At 30.4% G+C, this 26,502-nt stretch overlaps 3 protein-coding genes across 8 annotated transcripts in view; 1 reads left to right on the forward strand and 2 right to left on the reverse strand.

Annotated features, from left to right (window-relative positions):
* Window positions 1–1,156: 1,156 nt before the first annotated feature.
* Ptpmeg (protein tyrosine phosphatase Meg) lies at window positions 1,157–10,965 on the reverse strand. Of its 3 annotated transcripts, XM_072895452.1 has the most exons (19): window positions 10,900–10,965; window positions 10,122–10,747; window positions 9,680–9,796; window positions 8,710–8,921; window positions 8,503–8,631; window positions 8,283–8,331; window positions 8,025–8,192; window positions 7,785–7,905; window positions 7,606–7,693; window positions 7,327–7,479; window positions 7,012–7,244; window positions 6,748–6,918; window positions 6,195–6,372; window positions 5,951–6,118; window positions 5,633–5,808; window positions 5,328–5,527; window positions 4,845–5,188; window positions 4,120–4,404; window positions 1,157–4,006 (listed from the first exon to the last, which is right to left on the reverse strand). In XM_072895452.1, exons 3-19 carry the CDS (start codon window positions 9,693–9,695, stop codon window positions 3,923–3,925), a joined length of 2,775 nt encoding a protein of 924 aa, XP_072751553.1. In that variant the 5' UTR covers window positions 9,696–9,796; window positions 10,122–10,747; window positions 10,900–10,965; the 3' UTR covers window positions 1,157–3,922. The 3 variants fall into 3 exon arrangements, with proteins under 3 accessions (XP_072751553.1, XP_072751555.1, XP_072751556.1); XM_072895454.1 differs by lacking the exon at window positions 10,900–10,965 and having other exon boundaries at window positions 8,289–8,331; window positions 10,122–10,802; XM_072895455.1 differs by lacking the exons at window positions 9,680–9,796; window positions 10,900–10,965 and having other exon boundaries at window positions 10,122–10,802.
* Window positions 10,966–11,365: 400 nt separating this feature from the next.
* LOC140667470 (glycerol-3-phosphate phosphatase) lies at window positions 11,366–16,651 on the forward strand. Of its 2 annotated transcripts, XM_072895456.1 has the most exons (6): window positions 11,366–11,523; window positions 11,863–11,956; window positions 12,019–12,267; window positions 12,462–12,713; window positions 13,091–13,621; window positions 13,753–16,651. In XM_072895456.1, exons 2-5 carry the CDS (start codon window positions 11,869–11,871, stop codon window positions 13,438–13,440), a joined length of 939 nt encoding a protein of 312 aa, XP_072751557.1. In that variant the 5' UTR covers window positions 11,366–11,523; window positions 11,863–11,868; the 3' UTR covers window positions 13,441–13,621; window positions 13,753–16,651. The 2 variants fall into 2 exon arrangements, with proteins under 2 accessions (XP_072751557.1, XP_072751558.1); XM_072895457.1 differs by lacking the exon at window positions 11,366–11,523 and having other exon boundaries at window positions 12,006–12,267.
* A 6,944-nt stretch (window positions 16,652–23,595) lies between these two features.
* The window catches only part of Eip78c (Ecdysone-induced protein 78C), a 79,771-nt gene continuing 76,864 nt past the window's right edge, over window positions 23,596–26,502 (reverse strand). For 2 of the 3 annotated variants that reach the window (XM_072896889.1, XM_072896887.1), the window contains 3 exons: window positions 25,972–26,289; window positions 25,286–25,663; window positions 23,596–25,062 (listed from right to left, as the gene is read on the reverse strand). In XM_072896889.1, the coding sequence (XP_072752990.1) occupies window positions 25,292–25,663; window positions 25,972–26,289 (690 nt within the window). In that variant the 3' untranslated portion in view covers window positions 23,596–25,062; window positions 25,286–25,291. The remainder of the gene's footprint in view (window positions 25,063–25,285; window positions 25,664–25,971; window positions 26,290–26,502) is intronic. The other variant, XM_072896888.1, reaches the window with a different exon arrangement.

Consider the following 26,502-nt stretch of genomic DNA (forward strand, 5'->3'; position numbering starts at 1 on the left):
TTTTTTTAGTCCTGGATTACAAAATACTGCTGCGTTCCCTTTCAACGCTCACATACTGAAAGCATTATTTTATCTTCATTGCTTATTATATACCACAAAGAAAAATAGAATGACGCTTTCAATATTACATATTTATATCTATAACATAAAATTACTAATTATATCACAAAATACAATCTTCAAAATGAAACTTTTTAAAAATATGTAATTCGGAAATATTTAATTGTTCTACTTTCCTGTAAAGGCTATAGAATAGTACATATAATTTCAACTAATTTCATTCTTTTATTAGCATTCAAGCTTGCAAGATTTTTTTTCAAAATTTAGTTGATGCCATTTACACAAAAAATAATAATAAAAAGATTTATACAAAGTAGCATAAACTGTGTCAAATGCATTGAAAAAGTCCGTTAATGTAAATGCACAGCTGGCTTATTATTTATTGTTACGAACGCGACGAGAGTTCGAATCGTTATCATGCACGCTATTTTTCTCGAGATCTCTTTCGAGAGTAGCACTAATAAATTGCAATTTTTTATATTTATAGATAAACTGTAACAATTTTTCATATTTATAGATATGGATGCCATTTTTTCTTCTACCAATTCTGGAGCAAATAATATTGCGAAAAAAAAGATTTTGTTTGAATGATCAAATTACATCCAATGAGATAGTAATCGTAATGTTAATTTTTTTTTAATTTTAGATGATATTTATAATATAATTATTTTGTAATTATAAGAGAAATAATTTGGGAAAGAGATAATTTAAGGAAAAATGTTTTGCAACAATTTTATTTTATATTCCAAAAGTATAAATGAGACTAGACATCTATATTAATATTACCATCAAGATTTGTAAGGCTTATTATATTTCTGTATTCGTTTATATGCCATTAATGCTTTTGGAAGCAAAATTATACAGCATGTAATTTAAATATTTTACTTCATATTTAACACGATTGCGCTTGTGGGGAGAAAATGTACAAGGCACTACAGTCTAAAATTTTGACTGATATAAATGTATCTAAAATAATAAATTTTAATAAAGTTTATTTATTATTTATTATTTTTAATCGACACGCACAATATACTGAGCAAGTTTTGGAAAAATATTTTCAATGTAATGTGTTATTGCAGTTATATAAAGACATTGATATATAACACATATATATTCAATTAAAAATACTTTCATTTGCATACATGCAAAAAATGGACAGTTGTGTCGCGCGTTTCATATTTGCAGACAAGTGTGTACAGTTATTTCGAGTTAAATAATATAAAGAAACCTATAATATATAATTTTTCACATGCATTTGTATCAAATTCATTACATATATGTAATACTTACACATATAATTGTCTTTATTTTTTTTTACCTACTATATCAGAAATTTATTTCTACGTGCTCACATTTTGCACCTTCTATGAAATTAGCTTCTTTTATTTTCATGAATCGATAAATGTAATTGGCTTATATTGTTTGATTCATAATGTTATCTACAACTGTTGATTTTTTCATATGTGTAATATATAATAAATTATGGAGATTCCGTATGTGTATGCGCGCGCGCACATATGTATTGCAAATGTAAAATAAAAGAAAAAGTATAATTTACTTACATACTAATATATTGTTTTCTAATATGTACATGCTTTATGATATATATTAAGGGCGTATTTTTTTTCTTCCTTCTCATATATTATAATGCAATTTTTAGTAATTTTAATTTATCTTGTCAAATTAGAGACTTATTGTATATCGACATAGATTTATAATTCTTTCATTTTTCTCTTATTCTCTCATGCACTGTAAAAAGAATATAAGTCAATTTTAATTAGCGACAAAGTTTGCAAACAAATGAAATGAAAAGAAAAAAATTGCTGTATTCCATTCATATACATAATTAATGTGAAATTATTAATTAAAAATAACTTCTATTCTCTTGACCATGCATGAAAGATTACAGATCGCTAGCCTTCCAATAATGTTTGTAGTACCAGTTTTTTGTATTATAAAAATAGATTGTGTGAAACGGTATATGTATATATATGTGTATGTGTGTATATATATATATATACACATGTGATGAGGTATTATATATTGTTAAAAAGTTCAGTATAATATTAAACAGAAAAGAGTTTGTGTGACATTATTGAGTTAATTTGAAAGCTAAAACTTCATATAGAGATATGTTAGTACATTCATCTGGTTAACTGTGTGAAAAATAAATAATCTATGAAACATCTATTAGAAGATAATACAATTGCTTCAAACATTCAATAATAAGAACAGTTTTGTAATTTAATATTATCTATTATAGTATCTCAGAAAGAACAGTCATACATATTTTGATCAATATCCATATTTTGAAAAAATGTGAAACATTTCTTGTCAAATATTACAATTCCAAAATATTGGAATTGTTTAGCTGCCTCATAAAATAAAAAAAGGGAACACGCTTCTATGGTTTCTAAACAATTTTTTGATTCATTTCGGATACAACTATATTCTTTCTATGTAAACAAGGTAGTTACATATAATAGCTTGCCTATCTATAATAGCTGCCAATATTGAAGATTGTACTCATCTTGTGCTTTTAAATAGCTTCTGTATGATTAAGGATGGACGAAGTTTTACATTTTATTAGATAAATTAGACCCAATTTTTATCACGTCAATTGTTAATGATAATGACTCCTTGATGAATTTAACACACAGCGCGAATTTAACACGAAACTATTAGTTGTCGCATTTTCATTATATTTATGATTAAATCTATCATCGGACTTATATTAAGTATATAAAGAAATTATTTTCAAATTCATTCAAGTTTACCATTTTGACAGTTGATGTGATAATAGCTAAATATCTAGAATATTAAAATTTGTTTAATTTGTGTATATTTTGTTTAGGGTGTGTGCAATACTTTTTTTATATCATCATATCTAGATAAACTTCTTATCCATTATATTTTCGTAATTGTACTTCTTGAGTTTGAGGTGTAAATATATTAATTTATGCATTTAATATTATTCTTGTTTTTGTTGATCTCACATGGTCTTCTCATATTAACATATATTTAAATGTTGAAAATTAAAAAATTTTAATATATAAATAATACGCAAGCGCGTAAAAAAGTTTGTTAAAAAAATTAAAAAAAATAAAAAATAAAAAAAAATAGATTTTCAATTTATCTAAAAAAGTCAAGGTGTGTAGAAATAGATACTGATATTTTCATAATATAATAATAGCTCTTGTTGTGTTGACTGAGCACACACGTACAAAACTTTCATTCAATGATGATATATAAAATTTAATTACTAAATGATTTTAAATAAAACTGAATTCGTTATCTATTAGCGTTCAAAATTGCGTTGAAATTATGTTTATCTTACAATGTCTATTATATAAATAAATCTAATTATTTTTATTATAAATTCGATAACTATGAATATATCATAGTGCATTGCTTTTTCAACGCTTTCTACATACATTACGTCACATATAGAAAAAAAAGTATATATTTTAAATTATTATAAAATATTAATATGCACTCGCGCGAAAAGCAAGAAAATATGATCACATTTTGTACGATAAAATATTTTGTGAAGAAATAGAATTAATTATCACACACTAGAATACTAAATCAATCATCTGCGCACAATAAGATTAAAGAAATAGCCATTTTTAGTACAACATTGAATGAGAACTGGACGTCAGTGTTATGTATAAATGAGATATATACTTTACACAATGTGTAAATGTGTTTTACTACTTCGTTTTATGCTATATTAAATATATATTATACGTTTATTGTCAAAGTATAAAACTACCTTCTCTAATGACATGATGCTCGATGCAAGATGTAAGAGAAGAAATGGCTATAATTACAACATGCTGCTCGTTTCGCATTCTTATTTTCACCTACTAAACTCTGGAAGAGGCTTAGCTATCCCTTCGCTATAGGCTTTATGGACTGCTTCACACACAAATCTATATTGACTCTGAAAAGATATCACATTCAAATAGAGACAAAAGTAATATTTTATATTATTTAAAGATATAAAAACTCTGTAAAATAACAAGTAATGCAACAAAAATGAGATCGTCAACTTACAGCATTCTGTATCATCATTGCTCTTTGATCTCTCATAGAGCGTACAATATCTAATGGATACACTGGTTGGTTAGCTTCAATTAAACACAGTGCAGTTTCCATTAAAACTAATACACCAGTTCGTCCTATTCCAGCGGAACAATGCACAACCGCAGGTTCGACTATTCCAGTACGAGCTGCTCTAACGCGCTCTGTAAACGTAGTAAATTGTCGCCAATCACTCGGCACTCCATGGTCAGGCCAGCTGCAATACTGCATATGCGTTATATCCCTTTCTTCTCCAGTCTGCAAAAATACATAAAATACATAAATATTCAAATTGATGTATTACAAATACAAAATATATGTATATAAAAATGTATTTTATATTAGTAGATACATTATTATATATATTTGTATATTGAAGAGAATCCGAGGGGTTGGTCACTAACAGTTATAATGTACAAAAATTACCCTTGATACAGATTATCCTTAAATTATACCTCGGATTACTTAAGATTACCTAATAGTATCTCAAATTAAAAATAAATTTTGAAAATGAAATTTTACTTTAAATTATTTTAACGCTAAAGATTATTTAGATTTATCAAAAATAACCTTGGATTATCCAAAATTTTGCTGGGATTGCCGCTGAATTACCTAGTCCTTGTACAAAAATTACCTCAGTGACCAACCCCTCGAGAGAATCTAACTAATTGTAAGTAATAGCATGAAACTTTACTCACATTAACATCACGTAATATAAATTCTCTAAAAATAAATGTATCTTCGACATTTTCTGCAGTTGATGTAAGTGTGAGATTTCTTAATGTAAGCGTCTCGTTATATGCCGGCCAATATTGGTGACACTTTGCACGACCACGTTCAACTAGAGTTGTCAACATAACGACAAGCGTGCTACCGGCTTCTAAAACCATTTGCCAAAAGTCGGCAACGGTGGAAGACAGGGGACCTTGCGTAGCGATATACCTATTAATAATGCCTGAGCCTGGTATTTCCATGTTCACATAATTGGCATTAATGTAATCTCCATTTACAGATCCCATCAGAATCACTCGAGTAACATCATCTAGAAAAATATCATATATATATATATATTATTATTATTATTATTATGCACTATTTTGAAATAGTCATTTTGCTGTTTCTTTATATAAAAACTTTTTAACCAATTTAACAATATAATCAAATTGAAAATTTTTATTTACACGGCGAAATATCCCGATAGCGATTTTTCGATTGATTTTCCGGCTTCTTCGATTCGAGTGACGTAAGTTCTGGATTTTTCCTGTATAATTGTTCGTATTGCGCAATAAGGGCACCACTCGCTAAACCGTCCGCAAGAAGTAACATAGATTGTGCCAGAGCATCGGATCCGATGGCTGCATGAGGTGCATCAGGCACATACCTTGCAAAAAAAAAAAAAAATATATTTATTACATTATGTAGATTATATTTAGTACGAATGTTGAATGAATTATGTTCAACATGAAAACATCTTAAAATTTTATACCTATAAGGTGGCTCTTCTTCGGAAGTTTCGTCGGTACCAGCAAGTGCATTGTACAGAGCATTCGGTCTGACAGTTAATGTAAGTTCGCCAGATCCGCGATCACGTGATTGTCGTATTAAATTCACTACACGTTCATGTAATAAACCGCTCACGTCAATTCCGTTGATGTAAACAACCTACATAGAAAAATATTTTGTTTAGTGACATATCACGTTTATCAGAATCTCACAGAATCTAATAATATTAATAAATAATATTAATAATGTTAATAAAATAATAAATTTTAATTATTAAATTATTAAATTTAAAAATAAGTACTTGATCTCCCTCATTCAGTTTTGGATAACAACGATCAGCAGGTGTATTTGGAGCTACTCGTGATACTAAAATCGGCATATCCAAATCTAATCCGCCTTTTACATTGAAACCAAAACGACCTTGTTCGTCTGGCGTTAGAGATATTGTTACTAAACCATCTTCCAAAATCTAAAACGATAACAAATTGATAGAACATTTTTGTTTTTATTAATATTGTCTGAGTATTTTCATTAAATATATTTACTTGCGGAGCTGGCGAACTAGTAGGTTCACTATAATCTGGCAGATCATAAATATTTCTCTCAGCAGTTGTATCGTCGTCCGCATAGCTAAATACTCGAGATCCCAATGCTGGAGAAAACGCTCCACCTTGCGTATAGCTTCCTGTTATTTCTTCCCTCAAAGATAAAAAACCACCTTCACTATAAAAGGAAATAAATGAAACTAAAGATACTAAATAAGATTAATGTGTATTAATTGCACATTGTTTTTACTATTGTTTTAATTTGTTTTAGGAGAATGACATTTTATATTCATATGTGAAATATATGTTTTATAATGTAAAAAATTTTTATATTCATATGTAAAATATATTTCATAATGTAAAAAATTAATAATGTATGTTTTCCAGAACAACTCTCCCCTTTTTCATTTACAGATTTTATACACTTAATTCATAAATTTAATCATTTATATCTTATTTTCTTTCGTCTATTAATTATATATACGGTTAAAAAAAGTGATAATGGTTGTGGAATATGTTTACAATATGTAATTGTAACTTGTATGTAACTAACTCATCACTTGGATTTCCTTCACCCCATGCTTGACGAGGTTCACGAGCACCGAGAGATTGAACCTTATTGTCATAAGATCGTGACGATCTTCCAGGAGGTATTGTCAATTTTCCTTTGTCGTCGGTAACAGCTGTCGTTGTAATAGCATGAGCTATTTTCTTGCTAGGTGATCTATATAAAATATTAAATAATATTTGTGAGAAAAAGAATATCCCTACACAAAGATGTAAAACTGATTATTCTACTATTAATTACTATAATTACCGTATAAATGTCCTTTCCACTCGCGCCCTGTGCTTCCCATCTTCAACTGTTTGAAATTCTGTACGTCCTGAATATGTAAATCTACTACTCAAAGTGAGGGGAAATCGTTTTGGCCGCATTTTTGGACTGTGAAGCCTAAAGAAGGTATGATGTTCGACACAAGCTTTCCACAGATTTTTAGAACTACGATAAGTTTGCATATTAAAACCCAGTAATGTTTCATAGTCTTCAGACTGCAACAAAGTTTTTAATTTAAATCTCCAAAAATTCATGAAAAAAATCGCACATGTTGAATTAACAAATAATTAGACTCACCTGTTCTCGTCGAAGCTGTATAAAAAACTGTTTTCTTTTAAAAGAAATTTTAACTATTTTTGACCATGAAAACACATTAATTTTTATGCTATTTTGAAATACAACGAGACCAATTGATGTAACACCTAATTGTATTTCCTTATTTGTTGAATCCTAAAAAGTAAAAAAATTTATGTATATATATTATATATAAATTTATATATAATATATATATATATATATATATATATATGTTTTACAAAAAAAAAGAAACATTTCAATCTGATATGCATTATATACCCTGGCTTTATGTAATTCCACTCCATACATATCTAAACGCTTTGCATGATCTAAGAAGTTAAATTCTGCATCAGCTGGCAATTGTCCCCTATAAATAAAAGAGATATATTTTTGCTAATATTAAAACAAACAAAACATTTAAAAGAACATACATACTGAAAATTACAAAATATACGAACTTGTGTAATTTATGTAGTTCTGCTATCTTCTTTTCCATTTCTTCTGTTTGTCCAGGTATCAATTGCATTTGCGAAAGATAGCCTGGCCCATGTTCCTCTGGATGATAATCTCCTAATTCCGCTATGTATACATAAAAAAACCATATATTAACTTGCTTTTATTATATTTTTGAAAAGAATATACAATTATTATGTTAATTCTACATATAATTATTATATTATTTCATAATATGCTCTTACATTGAACTGTATAACTTGCAATTAAACAAGCTGTACTGGTTGGTAACTGAAGTTTCCCTTGAAGAATATCTCGTCTTATTTGTAAATAGAATTGATATCTGGTATACTCCTCTTGTAATTTACTAGGATCAGATACATAAAATTTTACTGCAAAAAAGAAATGTCCACCTAAAAAGAAAAAAAGAATATATGTATGAGAAATGTGTTTAGTTTCCATATAATTTGAATACATTTCACTTTAAGAAATATGATCTTTACCCTTACTTCTTATCTGCTTTTTCACTGGTTTAGAAGGATCCAACCATCTCTGAAAATTATTATATTAAAAATTAATAAATTATACTTTCTTGTTAATATTATTTTCTTTATATGCTAAAATATTATGTGTCTGAAATATATAATTTATATATTAAGTAATATTGAAAAAGAAATAGAATAGCTAATTTTCTACATATAATTGTGACTTAAAGTATGTTACCATTGCATCAGACGTAGGGATAGTTGTACTAACTCCATTTTCAGAGTATTGTAAACCAAAATAATCTTTTTCAATAAGTTCTAAATGCTGAAACACCAAGTCCAATAGAATTTGTCCTTTTGCTCGTTTCTGCAAAACATATATAACACATTTATTATACTTGAATATAATTTCATTATTAAATGTATAGGAAAATACTATATTTACATCTAATTGAAATGTATGTTGTGTATCGTCAAGAAAGGTGACAATGGCTGATAAAGATTTTAATCTGCGATTCCTCGCTAGTTCAGCACCACGAACGTGGTAGCTCCCACTGGAGCCACTCAACGCTCTGCGTGATACACTTTCAATCATCTCAAATAAATGAAGGCGTGTCAACCACCTTCTCGACACCACCTCTCTGCTATGCTGACCACCTGATATTAAGAATAAATAAATTAGACATCATTAAATCATATCAATGAAATATTTAAGCACATAATTATTTGTCATAGACAATTGTATTTCTATCTACAATGCATAAAACTTGTGAAAAACTTTTTAAGTGATTTCATTTTCTAAAATTAAATTACAATATAATTTATTCAAAATTTTATAAATATGTGTAAAGGATGAAATTGTATCAATCAGGATACACCCAAAAATAATATAAAAAATCAATTGCATATTAATAATTAAAAAATAATTTAAAATAAATAAAACGTATAATAACATGTAATATAACATGTACTAGTTTTATAGATACATATGCACACACACACACACACACACACACACACACATATATATATTTTAACAACATACTTTTAAATATGTTATTATTTTATCAAAGTAAGTTATAAACTTTTTAATTATTAATAAAATTTTGTGATGGTATATTTCTTCTATTCATATTATTAAAAAAAAATTTTTTTGTATATATAAAGGAAAAGAATAAGAGTTCTATATAAAAATATTATTGTTATGCTCTATCAAAAGGTCTTTGTTTTTAGCTGCACTTTGAAAATTTGTTTTTCTTTTTTTATTTCCTTTCTAGGTACACAAATTTGAATTGTGTACATGTCCTAGTTTAATGTAAGAAAAGTGCAACTGAAAAGAAGACTGTCTTGCAAGTTAAAACAAATTTATGTTATTTAACACTTCAAACTAAAAATAGATAGAAAAATATAATTACATTCCAAAGTTGTCATCAAAAATAAGTTTTCAAGATTTTTAGGTCAATAATTCAACATGAGTTACATAATCAAATTACCATCTACTGTGTGCCAGAATAATGTAGAACGGGAATATTCTGAAAATAGTTGATATACATAAAAGAGACAGAAGAAGATTGCGACTGACTTTTACCATACAACCAATACAACATATTTTGTATAGGACATTAACATTCAAAAGACATATATATATATTTTTTTGTAATTATATATATATATAATTACAAAAAAATTATATAATTAACATAACAAATAATGATACCACAGAAAAATAATATTGTACCACCAGCATGCAAGATCATTCTCACAGCTTGCCAAACATAATAAAAATCATATCAACAATAGATATATCTAAGAATGATTTAATTCGAGATACGATGAGCTATTGATAAACATACTCACATTCATGATACAGAAGCCGCACGTTTTACTTGCAACTGCTGTAAAATCCTGTACGCAGGATTCGATAAACTATTTCAGGCATACATACGACTCCCCGAGTCGTTTTCTCCTCAGAACAGAACTGGACTCTCGGGTGAAGTATATGCTCGAGGTTCTTCTCATAATTGCATAAATCTAAGCACAGTCCCCACTCAAAGTGGATACATATCTCATTTTGATGTTGCGGCAACTATCGTACATTTCTTCGCCCTGTATAATCGCCCAACACTTGTTTGATACTAACACTTTCTAATCTTTCACTTTCTTTTTCATACAGCACACGCTTCTTTCACACTTCCCGACAATAAGGCAACGTCGAACTAACAATCGGCCCGGACACAAAAGTAGCGATAGTTCAATCAATCGCGGGGATAAAAGCAATTCCACAATTTCGCGACCAAGCTTACAAAAATATATCTATTCGGATGCAGCATATGTATATATGTATGTATGTACACATACACGCACACGTACATAAGACGAGAATTAAATGGTGCACATGAAACAGCCGTGTTTTGTGAGTTTTATTGCGAAACGAGAGCCCTAATCGGCTTTAACATCGCAATTATCCGAGAGACGTTTGACGCCTAGAAAACGCGGTAGTACAGGTTATACATGTGTATGTGAGATATATGTGTGTGTGTGTGTGTGTGTGTGTGTGTGTGTGTGTGTGTGTGTGTATGTGTGTGTGTAGTTGTGTGTGTATGTAGTTGTCTTGTATTCAGTGCATTATACATACCTCTGTACCTGATTTATCCGCATGTGCATGACGCACGCACGTGCGCGTGTGTGAGTGCCTGTCAGATCTAGAGTCCTAAATAATAAAGAGACGCCAACTTTACCCCCACCTTGCCATCGTCGCCATCTTAGGTACCCGCTGCGTGCACATGGACTCTATTTTAAATTAGAGTTAATATCAGATAGAGTACTATTTAGCAGACGAAATATAAATATGCCGCTGCAGTCGCCATATTAGGTACCGCACCAATCAAAAGACGGACGTAGTTGGCGTCTCTCTATTATTTAGGACTCTAGTCCGAATAGGCCTTAAGTCATAAGAAATGAACCAATCATATTCATTATTCTTCTCTAAAATCAATTGTAATTGGTTAATTTCTTACGGCTTAAGGTTTACTACATCTATTGTAGACCCGGCCTAAGCAGAAAGCAGATACCATTGCACATGCGTACGGTAGCTGAATTTTCAGTCTACATAAAAATACGTAAGCATAGCCACAATCCACAAGCATAAATTCATTGACTTCTATGTGATATTCAATTCAAGACGAATCAAGTTCTCATTCTCAGCTGATCGCAATAGATTCCTGTCATCGAATATTATGCATTTAATTAACAAAAATTGGTAAGTGTCAAAATATATATTATTAATGTATATAAAAATTTCTTTGTAATAACATACATTTGCATATACATTCGTCATTTTATATATATTTTTATATATATTTTATTATGTAGTATATTTATACGTTATTATATAATATATTTATATTTTATATTTATTTTATTACATATTTTTTAGTGTATATATTAATATTATATATATATATATATATATATATATATATATATATAATATTAATATATACACTAAAAAATATGTAATAAAATAAATATAAAATATATATATATATATATATATTTAAATCTGATTTGTAACATAGCTTTATCATTGCTTTTATAGAGAACAATGTCTGCGATAAATATAAAAACGCTCACTCATGAGAACATCTTGAAGTTTTTGAGATCATTTGATACTGTACTGACAGATTGTGACGGTGAGTCAAAATCATCTGCGAATGCGGTTCTATGATGATAGTTCTGCAGATATCTTTTTTAGGAGTGCTATGGATGCACATGACACCTCTGCCGAGCTCGTCAGATGTGGTGAATCTGTTTCGCAAGTTCGGTAAACGGGTCTTCTATATCACCAACAACAGCACGAAGACGCGGGATGATCTGGTGGAGAAATGTAGAGCACTGAAATTCCAGGCGAATAAGGATGACATCCTGTGCACTGCTAATCTATCAGCCTGTTACCTTCAGAGTCTAGGCTTTTGCAAGAAGACCTATGTTATAGGTTCCGAAGGTAAAGTCCTGTATGTTTATGAATTATATACACTATATATACAGAGTGAAAGAAAAAAATGGAAACGCCGAAAAATCTCGACAAATATGTTTTATAGAAAATATTTCCTGTATATTTATATATATATATATATATATATATATATATATATATATATATATGCTACAAAATATATTTGTTTTATTTTTATGTAGCAATTGCAAGGGAATTGCAGCAAGTTGGTATCTCATATTATGGCATAGGACCAGATGTAATTAATCAGAATAGTCCATATTCCGTTTTCGAGAAAGATCCAGAAGTAGCTGCGGTTATAGTTGGTTTTGACGAGCATTTTAGTTATCCTAAAATGGTAAAGGCAGCCACCTATTTAAATGACGCTAGAGTACATTTTATTGGTACCAACACGGATGAAAGATTTCCAGTGTCGAATGATGTTGTTATACCTGGTAGGTATTGAAATATATTTTATATACAATCACATTAATATATAGGGTGTCCCCAATTTAAATGACAAAACTTTGGGAGCATTTAGGGAACCTTCTTTATTTCTAAAGCCTTTAATTCTTAAAATCCTTTAGAAATAAAGGAGTTTTTGTCTTAGTTTTTCAGTCCCCTACACGCTCCCGAAGTTTTGCAATTTAAATTGGGAATAACTTGTATATAAGATATATGTTTATATATTTCAATAAATACATATATTCATATTGAAATATATAAATTGAATATATAAATATCATTTTAATTGAAATATATATTTATGTATGTACATATATTTTAATAAAATATATTTTCATTAAACATTTCTGTAATTTTTTCAATGTAGGTACAGGAAGTCTAGTCAGATGTATAGAAAGCTGTTCAGAGAGAAAAGCAATAATTATGGGCAAACCGGACAAGTATATGGCTAAAATGTTGATGGAACGATCTAACATTAATCCCCAGCGCACTTTAATGATCGGAGATCGCTGTAACACTGATATACTTTTTGGAACTCGTTGCGGTTTTATGACGCTATTAGTTTTGACAGGAGTGACCGCCTTGTCGGACGTTGAAAAGTGGAAGCAATCCAAACTACAAGAAGAACGGGATCTTGTACCTAATTATTATATAGATGCACTCGGCGATTTATTACCATATTTAAAGGAATTGGAATCCGAAATATTAAAAAATTAATTTTATGAAATTTAGTCGCAAAAAAAAGAAAGTATGTGCGTAAAAACACATTCATAGTCAAGGCTGATAATATAATTTTTCAAAAAGAATATGCTTTTGTACATACACAAAATTATGCACACATAATTATTGTGTGTACAAACTTATCCGATAGATGTGATAAAATATTCTAATAATTCTAGTAAGTATTTCTATCGATTATGTGTAAGGCATTGAACTTACTCTTCTGTATAAAAATATTAATATTATAAATTATAAATATATATATATATATATATATATATCTTACACTTTATCTCAATTTATTTCCAGCGTAAACATTGTCATTTTGAAGAAATAAACGATTAATAAAATACGATTATTAAGATGAAAGTAAGCGGGAAATATTTGCATATTTCGAATATGAATGGAGGCGTGAAACGAACACAAGTAAATGTCCAGTTTAAATTTTCCAACCCCATATTTATTTTGGCAATGTGCCTTTTATATGAAAAAGTACACCTTTTTTTCTCGAAAAAAAATGATACATGGATGAGGCTGTAAGGGAATAATGCATGAAAGAGAAAGAAAAAAAGGGAGAGAAAGGAAAGCAAATTGGCAGGATGTATGCAAAAAGATCGTGATAATACAATATATTATTCAAATGTATGTATGATAATGATAAACTTAATGATAGATAGATAGAAAGAGAGAAAGAGAGATACAGATTCGTAATCCTTACTTATAGATTTATAAAACTCATAACAATGAAATATATTCAACGCGTTATATCATTATGATATAGAAGAAGCGCGGTACATGTATTCATTTTATGTGTGTTTTTTTTTACCTTCATATATATCTGTGTGTGTGTCTGTACATGATATTTTATACTTTCTAATTCATATCGGAGTCTTCCGATTCTCTTCCTAATTTCTGCGAAGAAGAGAGTTATCGAATTGCATGCCTATATCTTATCATAGACACAGCAAAATATTGATTTCAAAGAGTTTGAGTCGTAAATTTTTTTAACAGCTAATTCTTAAAACGGTTTCGATGCGTAAATATTAATTATAGCAAGACAGAGCGTAACATTCATCGCAAACATGCGTAACGATCATAATGGGTAATATCAGAGACCCGTATCTTTTTTTTCATATTGATACAATAATCGGCAAAGACCTTGATGTACTACACATTCTCTCCATTTTTTTTTTTAATTTCGAAATATACCGAAATTTTTTCTGTAAATCACAGTTTAGTCACGAGACGTCAAAACGATATAACGCATTTAAGGTACGCTTTATTAATTTACGTCGATTGCGAGGATCGGTAAATAAAATATAAATAATTTAATTATTTTATACATTCTTTTGAGAGTCACATATAAATCGCAGACTGGGCAGAGTTTGACGTGATAATAACGCTATTAAACATAATTTTATTGGACGTTGTTCGCACATACATGTAACATTTTAAATGTTTTCTGCAATTTTTTTACGATGGATATAAAAATGTGTTGTCAGAATTTAATTTTTTGTATGATAAAGAAAGAGAGAGAGAGAGAGATAAAGGGTTTATGATTTTTCAAGATATACGTAAACGGTAAAAAGAGAAATATTAGTTTTAAGAAGGCATACGATCGCTTTTCCTTTTATTGCCGTATTACACTATCCTCTCGGAGGCAAAATTTATATTCGTTTTATACACCCCCATAAGGATCTTTGATCCCATGGACGATCAAATAACATCGACATACAGCCTTAAAAGGTATATATGTGCATTTCGATATGTGCGATTACTTAAATAGAATCGCCGTCGATGTTTTTGTAATCAAAAAGCTTATTTGTAAATTGTTTTAAACGCATATTAAAAAAAAATTATGCGCGTAATCTCTACTTCTTTTTAATGTGCGTTTAAAACGTTTTTGATAAGTAAGCTCTTCAATTTTTTTTCGTGGATCGTCGTCGCGCTTCCCTCTCGTTCTCTACGAATTATTACGCATTAGTGAGAGATTATAGTCTTATAATTGGCACTCGCGTATTTGTAAGTAAAATCGAATGACCCAGATAACACACGATATATATTCATAAATATTTTTATACCATTTATTTTTTTTTAAATATTATATAAATATTTATATATATTTTATTATTTATTGCAATTTATTTTAATACATTAAGAAAAAAAATAAACAAATAAATATTTGTAATAATATTTTGTAAATATTTCTCAAATATTTTTGCAGGATATTTGTGATAAATCTCTATGTGTTCAATTTAAAATTACAAAAATATTTATAAAATATTCAAATAATATAAATAATTATAAATATTTCGTATAAATATTGTGTGCTATCTGATTTAGTAACAACAGGATGAATCAATTTCTCTCACGATTTTTCTTTTCAATCGTAGACAATTTAGATAACGGGGAAGAAAGCGGGATGATGATAAGAAGTATGAGGGATCTCCTACATAAAAACGCGATTCTGCAGTCATTCAACACTACTTGGAGAACTGACAAATATTTTACTTTTTTTTTTGCTATATTTACATTATAATAACGCTGTATTTTATAACGAGGATTAATAACGAGCAATCCTAACGAGATGGAGAGAAAGAGAGAAATTTTTAATTTATAAGTACAATATAAATCAACGTATTTAAAACAAAAATTTTACGTAACACTCGCTCTAAGATTTTTCTCTCTGATACAGAAAAAAAGTCCGCATTTTATATGTCTAATGATAAGTTACGCCGCAAGTATATGCATATTTCTGTGAAATGCTATAAATGTGATATTAATCAAAACTGAAATTGACTTAATGATATGCCGTAATTTTTCATCAGTAAATGACTTACGATTGTACAGGGTGATTCAAATATACGTCGCCGAATTTTTTTTGCAAATATTATAATCTTCTGCGAGAAATAATATGTAAATGAGAAATTTTTAAAATATTTTTCTATGTCTGTCAGCGTCAGAATTATTTTTCCAAGAATTTTTTTGATTGCCTAAGATTCTGAGAAACTAATCTTAATAAATTTTAGGCTGAATAAAATATAAAAAAACAGATACTATTTTAAAAAACGGTTGAATCAATAAATAACACTTTGTAAAAATTTTTGTATTTGTAAACGTTTTAATTGATTAATAATTTATTTCATACAATCAAGCGACATAAATTTGAATTATTCTGTATTTTCTAATGTGAACTAAAAAATAAAAATCTGTTTTCTTTTTTTTCTGTGATAATATATCGCTAGAGTGACGTCACCGCGATTATTTATGATTGTCGACAAAAATCGAGCATTTATTATATCTTATGCTTCGTGAAATGGACGAAATGGAGAGGATGCATATCATGCTTTCAAATATACTAATAGAAGAATATGTTATGTGATATGCGTGTTTGTGTGCATATGAATATGCTTTATATATATATATATACACACAGGATGTCCCAAAACTATGGGACTCTTTCCTTCCGATTTTATATGATTCGACTAAATTTAGGGTTGAGTTTTCCTCTGCCAAAATATTAATTAATATGAAATCGAAATTAAATATTTTTATAATTTAAATTTTCAATTATAAAATTAATATTTTAATATTAAATTAAAATCAAATTGCAAAACTTTACAAGAATTTAAAGTAAAAAATTCCAAACGCGGCTCAAAATTTTTTTAAATTACAGTTATTTAACCATGAATGAATAATAATGTTTTTATCATAAAAAAGTAATCTGGTATTACAAAAATTAAATATCTAACAATAAGAGAAAAACAATCGACACAGATTGAATAAAGATATATATTTTATGATTGGCGGGAAGCGTGCGTTTTTTGCGACACCCTGTATGATATACACGTGTGACATCCTCACGTGTCACATATGCCACACACACACATCCACGTTTAAAGATTAACAAATAAATACAGATATAGATACACGCGCGTCGGGTTGTGTGTATATGTATCCAACGCACTTATAAATGTAGACCCGCATTTGTATCTCGCATATTTAGCGTTCTCTAAACGCACAGTCTCAAATTCTCAATCTCACATTTACAACGTCGTACAATAATATAATGCGATTCTTATTATGAAACAAATAAATGCCAGAGTCCCGAGCGACTTTGTCGCTTTGTCAAACGCTAAATGCAAGATATAAACGCGAATCGTAACGAATCGGTATATCGTCTTATAAAATAATTAAATGAAAACATTTGTACTTTAGCAGTATAGAGCAGTCATTTTTTTTGTCGTAGTTATTTACCCTTAATATCGTTAATCTTCTCGTTTATATTATATATTTTATACATATATATGTAATATATATATATATTTTTTTTTCTTTAAGAATAATATTCCCGCCTCCCTTGGCACGCCGATTTTATTCATCGTTACCGTCATCCTTGTCGTCGCCCTCGTTCTCGTCTTCGTTAAATACGTGTACACGACGTGCTACAAGCGTCAAAGTTTGAAAAGTATTTCAAAACAAAATGAAAAACTTTGAAAGATAATTATATACTTTAGGGAAGCCTTCAAGTTCCTAAAGTATATAATTACCCTTTGAAATTCGCAAACATTTAAATAATTCGAATAAATAAGGCTCCAATATTCACAAACACGTAACTATTAACTGAGCAATGAGAGCCATACGCGGATGTTAATGCGTGAATTTATTTAAAAATTAATTCTTACCGCGAAAATTGAACCGTGCACATATTTTACTTGGTGTATTATACCAAGAAATAGATTCTTATTTTTGAGAATTCTATAACCCCTCTTTACCCTAAACGTGCCCCAATTAATAGTTACGTATTTAAATAATTTTTTTTAGTTACGAGCTAATCAAAATATTGAAGTAATTTTTGTGAAGTGATCTTTAGATACGCAGATAAATAAATAATATCTCTCATCTTCGATATAATTTCAAGTGAAGATTCTATTTGAATAAAATTTTAATTAATTAATTACGTGTGTACGTACAGTGGCGAACATAAATAGAAATAAGTATTTATTACAATTTGGCTTTCTATCTCAGCTTTAAGAATTATTCGTATAATATATTTTATTTCCTTTTTCAGTGTTCTGATAAATTAAAATAAGTTTTTTTTTTCGTTATTACGATATTAATTTAAAAAAATATTTTAAATTCAAGAAAAAAAAAGCATACAGAGTGTTCACTATTTATACGTTGACCACTGTTTACATATGTATATCTCAAATGTTTGATAAAAAAATTTATGAGTTAAAGTTTAATAACGAAATGTCAAGTATTCAAGGAATAATTTTTTTCTTTCTAATTTTTTTATCTTCATGATAAACTAAAGAAATTGCAAATATAAATGTATCTCTTTATGTATGCATATATCGGATAAAATCTTTTTGGACGATTTGTATTGCTGCTTTTACTTTCAAATAATGCTGGCATTTTTCTTCATCATATATCTTTAGACATGTGTACGATGGACATGCAAACTTGCGCAAATGCAATCTATAACCGATCTTTTTTTGAAACACGAAAATGCATTAATTAGTTTCTGAAATTACAACTTTTCGCAAGCTAAATTTCATGACAAATAAACGTTAATTTAATTAAATTAATCTCAATTAATTTTAGATAGATTCAGTTCAATATTAGATATATAATATCTATTCAGAAATTTTTATAAAACCAAATAATGTTCGATTAAATTTTTTAATAATGAATTAAGCTATAAGAGAAAACTTGACACTTCTATATCGATAAAAAAATTTTCGTCACGCAAATTTGAAGCCATTCTGTACTATTATTTACATTACTGTTTTTTAATGCGTATCGAAGAGAACGGGTGTACATAATGTGCGCGCATGTATAGTCAGAAATCGATATTAAACAGAATGGCAATTATTATGTAACCTTAGCAACTGTACGGGCGGAATTCATAGAAGTATGTCAAAAACCGTCTGGATCATCTTACTCTTGTAACGTTTGCTTTTTTTACATATACTCGACTTAAATAGCACCTCCGACGATAACGTTGATATAGATTAATCGGTGTAATAAGTACAATCAATATAATAATAATAATATATATATATATATATCAATAATAATTATTATAATCGTAATAAAATAGTCATAATAATGACGGTAGTAATAACGATAATAAACATATCGATGATGATGATAATAGTGGTAGGAAGGGCAGCGATAATAATCAGATTTTAACCGTGATAATATTGTTAATCATAACGATATTGTGATTATGCCAACGAATTTTTATAAGTATATATATATATGTATATATATGTATATATATATATATATATATATATATATATGTATATATATGTATATATATATATACAGATATATACATATATATATATATACTATATACATATATTATATATATATATATATTATATATATATATTATATATTATATATATATATACAGATATTATATAGCACCATGACACCGAAATCTCGACTCTTCTCGAAACTCAAAAGAGACAAAGCAAAGGATCTCAAACTAAAATGAGAAAGTGGCGAGAGGAATGTGAGCCAAAGGGCGAGCAAAGGGATTAAAAGGAACGAACGAACCTCGGCCAAAACATGAAAAGGGGGGAAGGAAAAGACTTAATCGAGGAAACGAGAAAAAGAAAAAAGAACAAGAGTTCTTTTTTCTTTTTCGTGGATTAAATTATTTAGTGGATTAAAAGAGACTTAAGGCTCCCGAGTAGTCATCACATTGGAATCGTGACACAAGCGAGAATAAATACTCTGAGAATTCTTGTGTGCCACTTTTAAATAAAAAGATATTTCGATGAAACAAGACTGCAGATTGCTTTAGCACACTTGTAAAATTGTCCAAAAACTAAGCTTTTCCCTTGACAGTTAATAAATAGCTGTAAAATAAGTGTTAAAATAAACCTACGTACATGAGAAAAAAGCGGTTTGACAGCTGTATAAAAAAGTGGAAAATGTTCCTTCCACCTAGTATATTCTTTGCTAAGCTTAGTTTTCGGAATATTTTACAAATGTGCTGAAGCGATCTATAATGTTGTTTCATTGAAATATCTTATTATTAAAAAATGGCATGTAAGAATAATTTGGCTGTCAAACGTCAATGCTAGACAAAAAGAGAAAGAATGATTTAGACAATGCGAGATAAAAAGAGAGAACATATAATGACAGTGTTCTTATTCCTATCGCAGCTATGGTTGTCGCCACCATCAATTCATTGTCAGAGTTTATCCGGCGACTACTAGAGAGCCTTAATAAATTCAAAGGAATCGAGAAAATGAAGACCTTCAAAAATCTTGATAGCCAGCGAAGGATCTGTAAACTAAACGTCAGATGTTGGTGCGTTTTCTTTATTTTATGTATTTACGCCACGCGAAAAATCAAAGGAGATCGCCAAAATAAGAATGAAGGGATCTTTTAGGGTAGATCTCCGAAAAAGTGGAGAATCATCGATTCACGATCGGCAAGAACACAGAGGGACACTTTTTCGGCGCTGCTCAAGGATGACAAAGGACGATTGACCGGCGCCGTCACTAAGAGATAGAGATAGATAGAAAGAATTATTCTTTAATGATACAATATTACTAATATTATTACTATGATGTGTTTGGCCGTTTATTTTTATGTATATGTATATATATATATATATTTAGCAACGCACTCTTCGATTCACGATTGTTACCTCCTCGGCGAATAATTTTCGTGGGACTAGAAATTTTGAAGAATACGATCGCGTGAAGAAAAAAACTGTCAATCCTGCGAAGAAGAGATTGCAATATTTATAATATTTATTTATCAATCGTTTACTTTTATATTTTCATATCTCGTCATCATTATATAGGCACGTTTCTCCTTTGCCGAGAGTGATGTAAAAAAGAGCTAAAATGCTTAAGACAGCTCTTCGTTCTCTTTCTTTACTTTTTTCATTTTCTATTTTTTCTTCCTTTTATTTTCTCCTGATTTTTTTTATTATTGGATCTCTTAATATTAGAAAATTATGTTAGTGAAATTGATTCTCCATAGCCTCTTCTTCCAATTTTAACGCACCAGAGACGATTGATATGTCCCGAGTCTCTCCAACGGATATTTTTTTCCGGAATTTTATCTTTAAAATCCGGAAACTTCAATCAACAGTTTTCTTGTCTCGCGACAATTGATAGAATAGAAAGTGGAAACAATGATATATAACGATCAATAAGCGACCAAGTCACGCATGCTCGATTTATACACTGGATCACGAAAGAGCTTCCATTGCCGATTACGATGATTAGAATAAAAAAGCGAGAGAACACTACCACGTGATTGTTGCCTTGTAATCGCCGATATACCTATACCTTGCGATTCGCTCGACATTAACGCGGTAATTAATAGCTACTTCTTTTTTATAGTTTCAATAAATGTTCCTTTGCAATATATATATATATATATATATATATATATATATATATATATTTATATTTGTATATATTTTTATATTATATTAAACGATGATATCCTCTTTGTCCAATATATTAATTAAGTATGATATGTTTATTCACAACTTGATGTGAGCGCTTAGAAAGAGAGAGAAGAGAGAGAGAAAGAGCGAGAAAAAGAGACAGAATGACGAAGATTGGAAACTTTTTTCTTCCTTCCTCAGTAATATCGCAAGGACACCATCTCCGATTCCTCTTTCAATTCGAGGGCTAGAGATAATAAAAACCGGATCATACATTATTACATACTTTAAGTACGCCCGGTATATATAGATAAAACAGTGAATCTATATTAATAAACTTTTTTCTCTCTTATCCCATGTTTTATGAATGAGTATTTCGATGCACTCGCACGTACATACACGCATCCAGACACATCGCAACATGCATGCATACACACACACACACACACACGCGTACACGCATATTCACACACGCATTGCGATTATATATCGTTATGCATTATACGCTAGTCATTGTCAGAGAGAGTTATTAGTGTTTAAAGTTTGAAGAGTCGGCCCGCGTTCGCCTCCGGATCGTTTCGCGCGGAAGCGCGACTCGGGTACAAAGTTTTTCTAGACATTGCATGTGCGCACAGATATATTATTATGTATGTGTGCCGTTATGTCCCAGACAGCACATGATAATAAAGCATTTATAATAAATTCATAAATATTTCCACCATTTATTTTTCGAAATATTATATAAATATTTTATACACATTTTATGTACATTAAGAGAAAAAAATCATAAAAACTGTATATTCAACATGTTACTAAAATATAAGATTAAATATTTGTAATAATATTTTGTAATAATATTTTGTAAATATATTTTGTAAATATTTTTCAAATATTTGCTGGGATATTTCTGATATATCTGTTCAATCTAAGATTACAAAAATATTTATGAAATATTTTGTGATAGATATTTATAAAATATACAAATAATGATTATATAAATACGTTGTATATATTTTATAAATATAGTGTGCTGTCTGGAGTACGTGATAATAGATGTACGTATGACTTTTTTTCTTTTTCTTTCGTTAGTATGTTTTCATCATGTTTCTCACACATGTACATACAAGTACATTATCGCATCCGTTCCAATTCTCTCGATTTGCAGATGCGATGAGCGTAAATATTTCGCGTGATCAATTGAGGAACTTTAATAATTCCCGAATCGCCCCGATTGTGCGTTCCGGCTTCTTTTTTTTCTCGCGCGCTTCCGTCCGGAACGGTTTCCCGAAGCGCCACGCAATGATATATGTATAATTGTACATATGTATATGTATATATATATATATATATATATATATATATATATATATATATATATACATATACACACAATTATATCAAGATATATAATTCGCTATTCTACTCGAGTAATAAAAATAGAGATTGCATAGATTGAGATTCGTAGCGAATGCACCTATAAGGAGATACGTCTTATAAAGATATCCTCCCGAGCCTTAAAATGTGAAATTTGTATATGCCTCCTCTTGCGTCTGTATAATTTCATTAATTACACGCATAATAAATACACAGTCGCTTTGTATGCGTGTGTTTGCGCGTGTATTTCGTTTTATGTTTTACGTGGCCGTACAGTCACTCATCGTTCTTTCGGGTCTGTCACGATAAGTCGGAGAATCAAGATCGGTGACATTTCGGTAAATTCGACATCTTTTTTAGAGAAGCACAGAAGAATGTGTGTACTCCGATATATAATATTTATAAAGAGATAAAAATATATTATGAAACTTTGGAGAATTTAAAATTAGAATATAATTATCTAAAATGCGTAATAATAATTATATTATTATTACGTATAATTATATACAATACAATTATATATAAAATATGTGGTAAAGAGAAAGCGCGCATGCGATTCGAGAAGAAGCTGTCGCGAGATTTGAAATCAATCTCCGCGTATAATATTTATAATATCGAAATCTCACCGATTTCCGAACTCCCGCGAAAAGGACACAAATGTATTCGGCGACGCTTTAATACAGAGGGGAACACTTTGTAATCTTAATTTCTGATATGTCCGTTGAGTTGGTGTTGCTGTTGCTATGATGCTATTCTGTATCATCTGGCCGATTTCCGTTCTAGCGAAATAAGCTGCTCGAATGAGTGCTGCACGTTGTGTGTGTTTAAACCCTTAAACCTTACACGTAATCGCAGAAATAAAAGGAAAAAAAAGACAAAATCTTAAGCATGAACAAATGTTCATAGAATTTTTTTATATATGCATTTGTGCTTGGCCATGCGTCCGTCGTGTGTGGCCACGTGCAAAGCAACCACCCGTTACATACTTGACGCAGCGCGAAAGATGCCTCCTTCCGTCGATTGAGTATTTTATTAAGTAGACGCTCGTCTCCGGAAACACGCGTGCTGTGGTATATGCGTGTGATATTGCTTGGCGAATAGTACAAAGCCTTTTCCGTTGAATTTGAGCAAATTGCGCCTGCCAATCTCCCCCTCCGAACTTGCGCGAAAAACTTCTCGAAGCTCCATCTTGTTACGGCAGCTTTTAAAGATATCTTTCTCTTCTGCCCACTTCCAATTATCTTCTGTCATTATTCGAAAACGATCGAGATATTCTGGGAATAAATTACCGGGAGTATCACAAAAGCTCGCCGTCGGAAATTAACGTAATCGCTATTTCAACTTCCGTTTGAATAATCAACGTTCTCATATATATATATATATATATATATATATATATATATATATATATATATATATATATATATATAATTTTTTTCTTTATTTTTCTCAATTTTCTAATACGGCGAGTTTTTGCAACCGGAGATATCTTATTTCCCATTATTCTTCGAACGATCGAAATACTTCAATAACACATTAGCGGAAGCTATCGGCAGCAATCGTAGTTTCGCTTCCCTTTAATTTATCTAATATTTTTTGCAACAAACAAATATCTTCAGTCACAAGAGATACGTCTCATCCTCTCGTCCCATCGCTCGCTCTTCATTCAGTTTCGGATCGCGTTATGATTGTGTCTATGAATCAAAACAAATGGTTCTCTAGATATTCAGAGCAGTCTCGATAAGCGCTGAGCAACTTGGTTTCCTGTCAGTACCATTGATCTCGAATTATCTCGCTGCATCTTACATCTGTCAAAGGGGCAGAAACAAAGCATAGATCATTAAAAGTAATTTGTGAATTTATATTCTAAATGTAAACGCTGCTTAATGTGTATTAAAAGTAATTATTATACTTGATTGTCTACTCTAGTTTTATATTTATTATATTGTGCTGCAAACGTTATTTCATAAATTGACGAGTAAATATGAATTTATCATTTCGTCGTTGTAAGTTTTGTAATTAGTTAATTACCTCTCTTCATTGCAAGTCCTCCTCGCACTTGGGAATGTCGAATATCTCGGCGAACAGCGGCGGTAACTTAAGCTTCGTCCAATTTCTGCGGAACCAATCGAGTAGACTGGCATGCCTGACGCCAAGCGCTCTCAGCTCGGGTATCCTCTGTGAGATGCTGGTGACCGTGCCGCCGGAACCCTCGCCGGAAGGACGCGTCGCTTGCACCCTCAGCGCTTCCAGGACGCGATCCTGCAACCTTTGCACAGCCTTGACATCATTTAGCCCCGGTCGTTCGCTCAGTAGCACCGCCGCCGAAAACAGGCCCAGCTCGGTGTCCGTCAGTTGGTGAGCGTTCAACGACGACGTGACTTGCATCAACGCCGACACAAAATCGGGCTGTCAAAGTTGTCAAAATTGAATAGAGGGTAGAACACAAGCGAGAGTTTATGAGAACGAACTTTATGATTACACAGAGACCTACTAAATTTTACCTCTTGAAAGTTACAAGAACAAATGAACCGATTGCTTATAAATTTTTGGATGCCGAAAATAAGTCCGCCCTCTAAATTATCTATTATCTCAGGTTAATTTTCAGCATTCAATGAATCTATAAAATTCACTTACATTGGTTTTTGTAACTGATCCTTGTAGATCTGTGTTATTAAAAGTATACAGCAAGAGAAAGATAAAGCTTCTAATCCTACCTCGTACATCAATTCCAACTGCTGTCGAGTGAAATAGGTGCCATCTTCGAAGGTCATCGAGTTGTCGGTTGTCATCTTAGAGATATGGCAGAGCCATACCTCGAAGAAGCCGACCTTGATCAGGATCAGCTGATCATCCTGCGAGAGCTCGCAGAATCCTGGCATTCGTTTTGCGAACTCCACCACCCTCTGCACCGACGGCGTCACCCTCGTGGCGAATTGCTGCCATAACCAGATTCTCTGCGACTCGACTGTCTCCGCGGTCGAGGACGCGGCCTCCGGGTCCTCCGGGCTAGCGGGCTGCGAAGAATTACTCGCCTAATCAGCAAGATTACAAACAGACCTGCGAGATTTTCTGCCATTTTCAGCGGGGAAGTCTTTGCGCTAATGAATATTAGTAGTTAAACTAATTCCATTCTGTATATCAAAAAGATATCGAGACATATTGTAATTTCTTTTACGTCCTCATTCAATTCAAAAACTTTTTTATCGTAACTTTAACCCTTTTAGCCACACATTTTTCATTATATC

The sequence above is a fragment of the Anoplolepis gracilipes genome, chromosome 7 (assembly GCF_047496725.1).
Source record: "Anoplolepis gracilipes chromosome 7, ASM4749672v1, whole genome shotgun sequence".
Taxonomy (NCBI): domain Eukaryota; kingdom Metazoa; phylum Arthropoda; class Insecta; order Hymenoptera; family Formicidae; genus Anoplolepis; species Anoplolepis gracilipes.

Excerpts from the sequence above, each read along its gene's own strand:
- Ptpmeg (XM_072895452.1), bottom strand. Across the intron at positions 8,193-8,282 it reads AAAGCAGATAAGAAGTAAGG|GTGGACATTTCTTTTTTGCA; the intron begins GTAAAGATCATA and ends TTTTCTTTTTAG. Across the intron at positions 7,906-8,024 it reads TGCAAGTTATACAGTTCAAT|CGGAATTAGGAGATTATCAT; the intron begins GTAAGAGCATAT and ends ATGTATACATAG.
- LOC140667470 (XM_072895456.1), top strand. The coding sequence starts at position 11,869 with ATGTCTGCGATAAATATAAAAACGCTCACTCATGAGAACATCTTGAAG. Across the intron at positions 12,268-12,461 it reads CTATGTTATAGGTTCCGAAG|CAATTGCAAGGGAATTGCAG; the intron begins GTAAAGTCCTGT and ends ATTTTTATGTAG. Across the intron at positions 12,714-13,090 it reads GAATGATGTTGTTATACCTG|GTACAGGAAGTCTAGTCAGA; the intron begins GTAGGTATTGAA and ends TTTTCAATGTAG.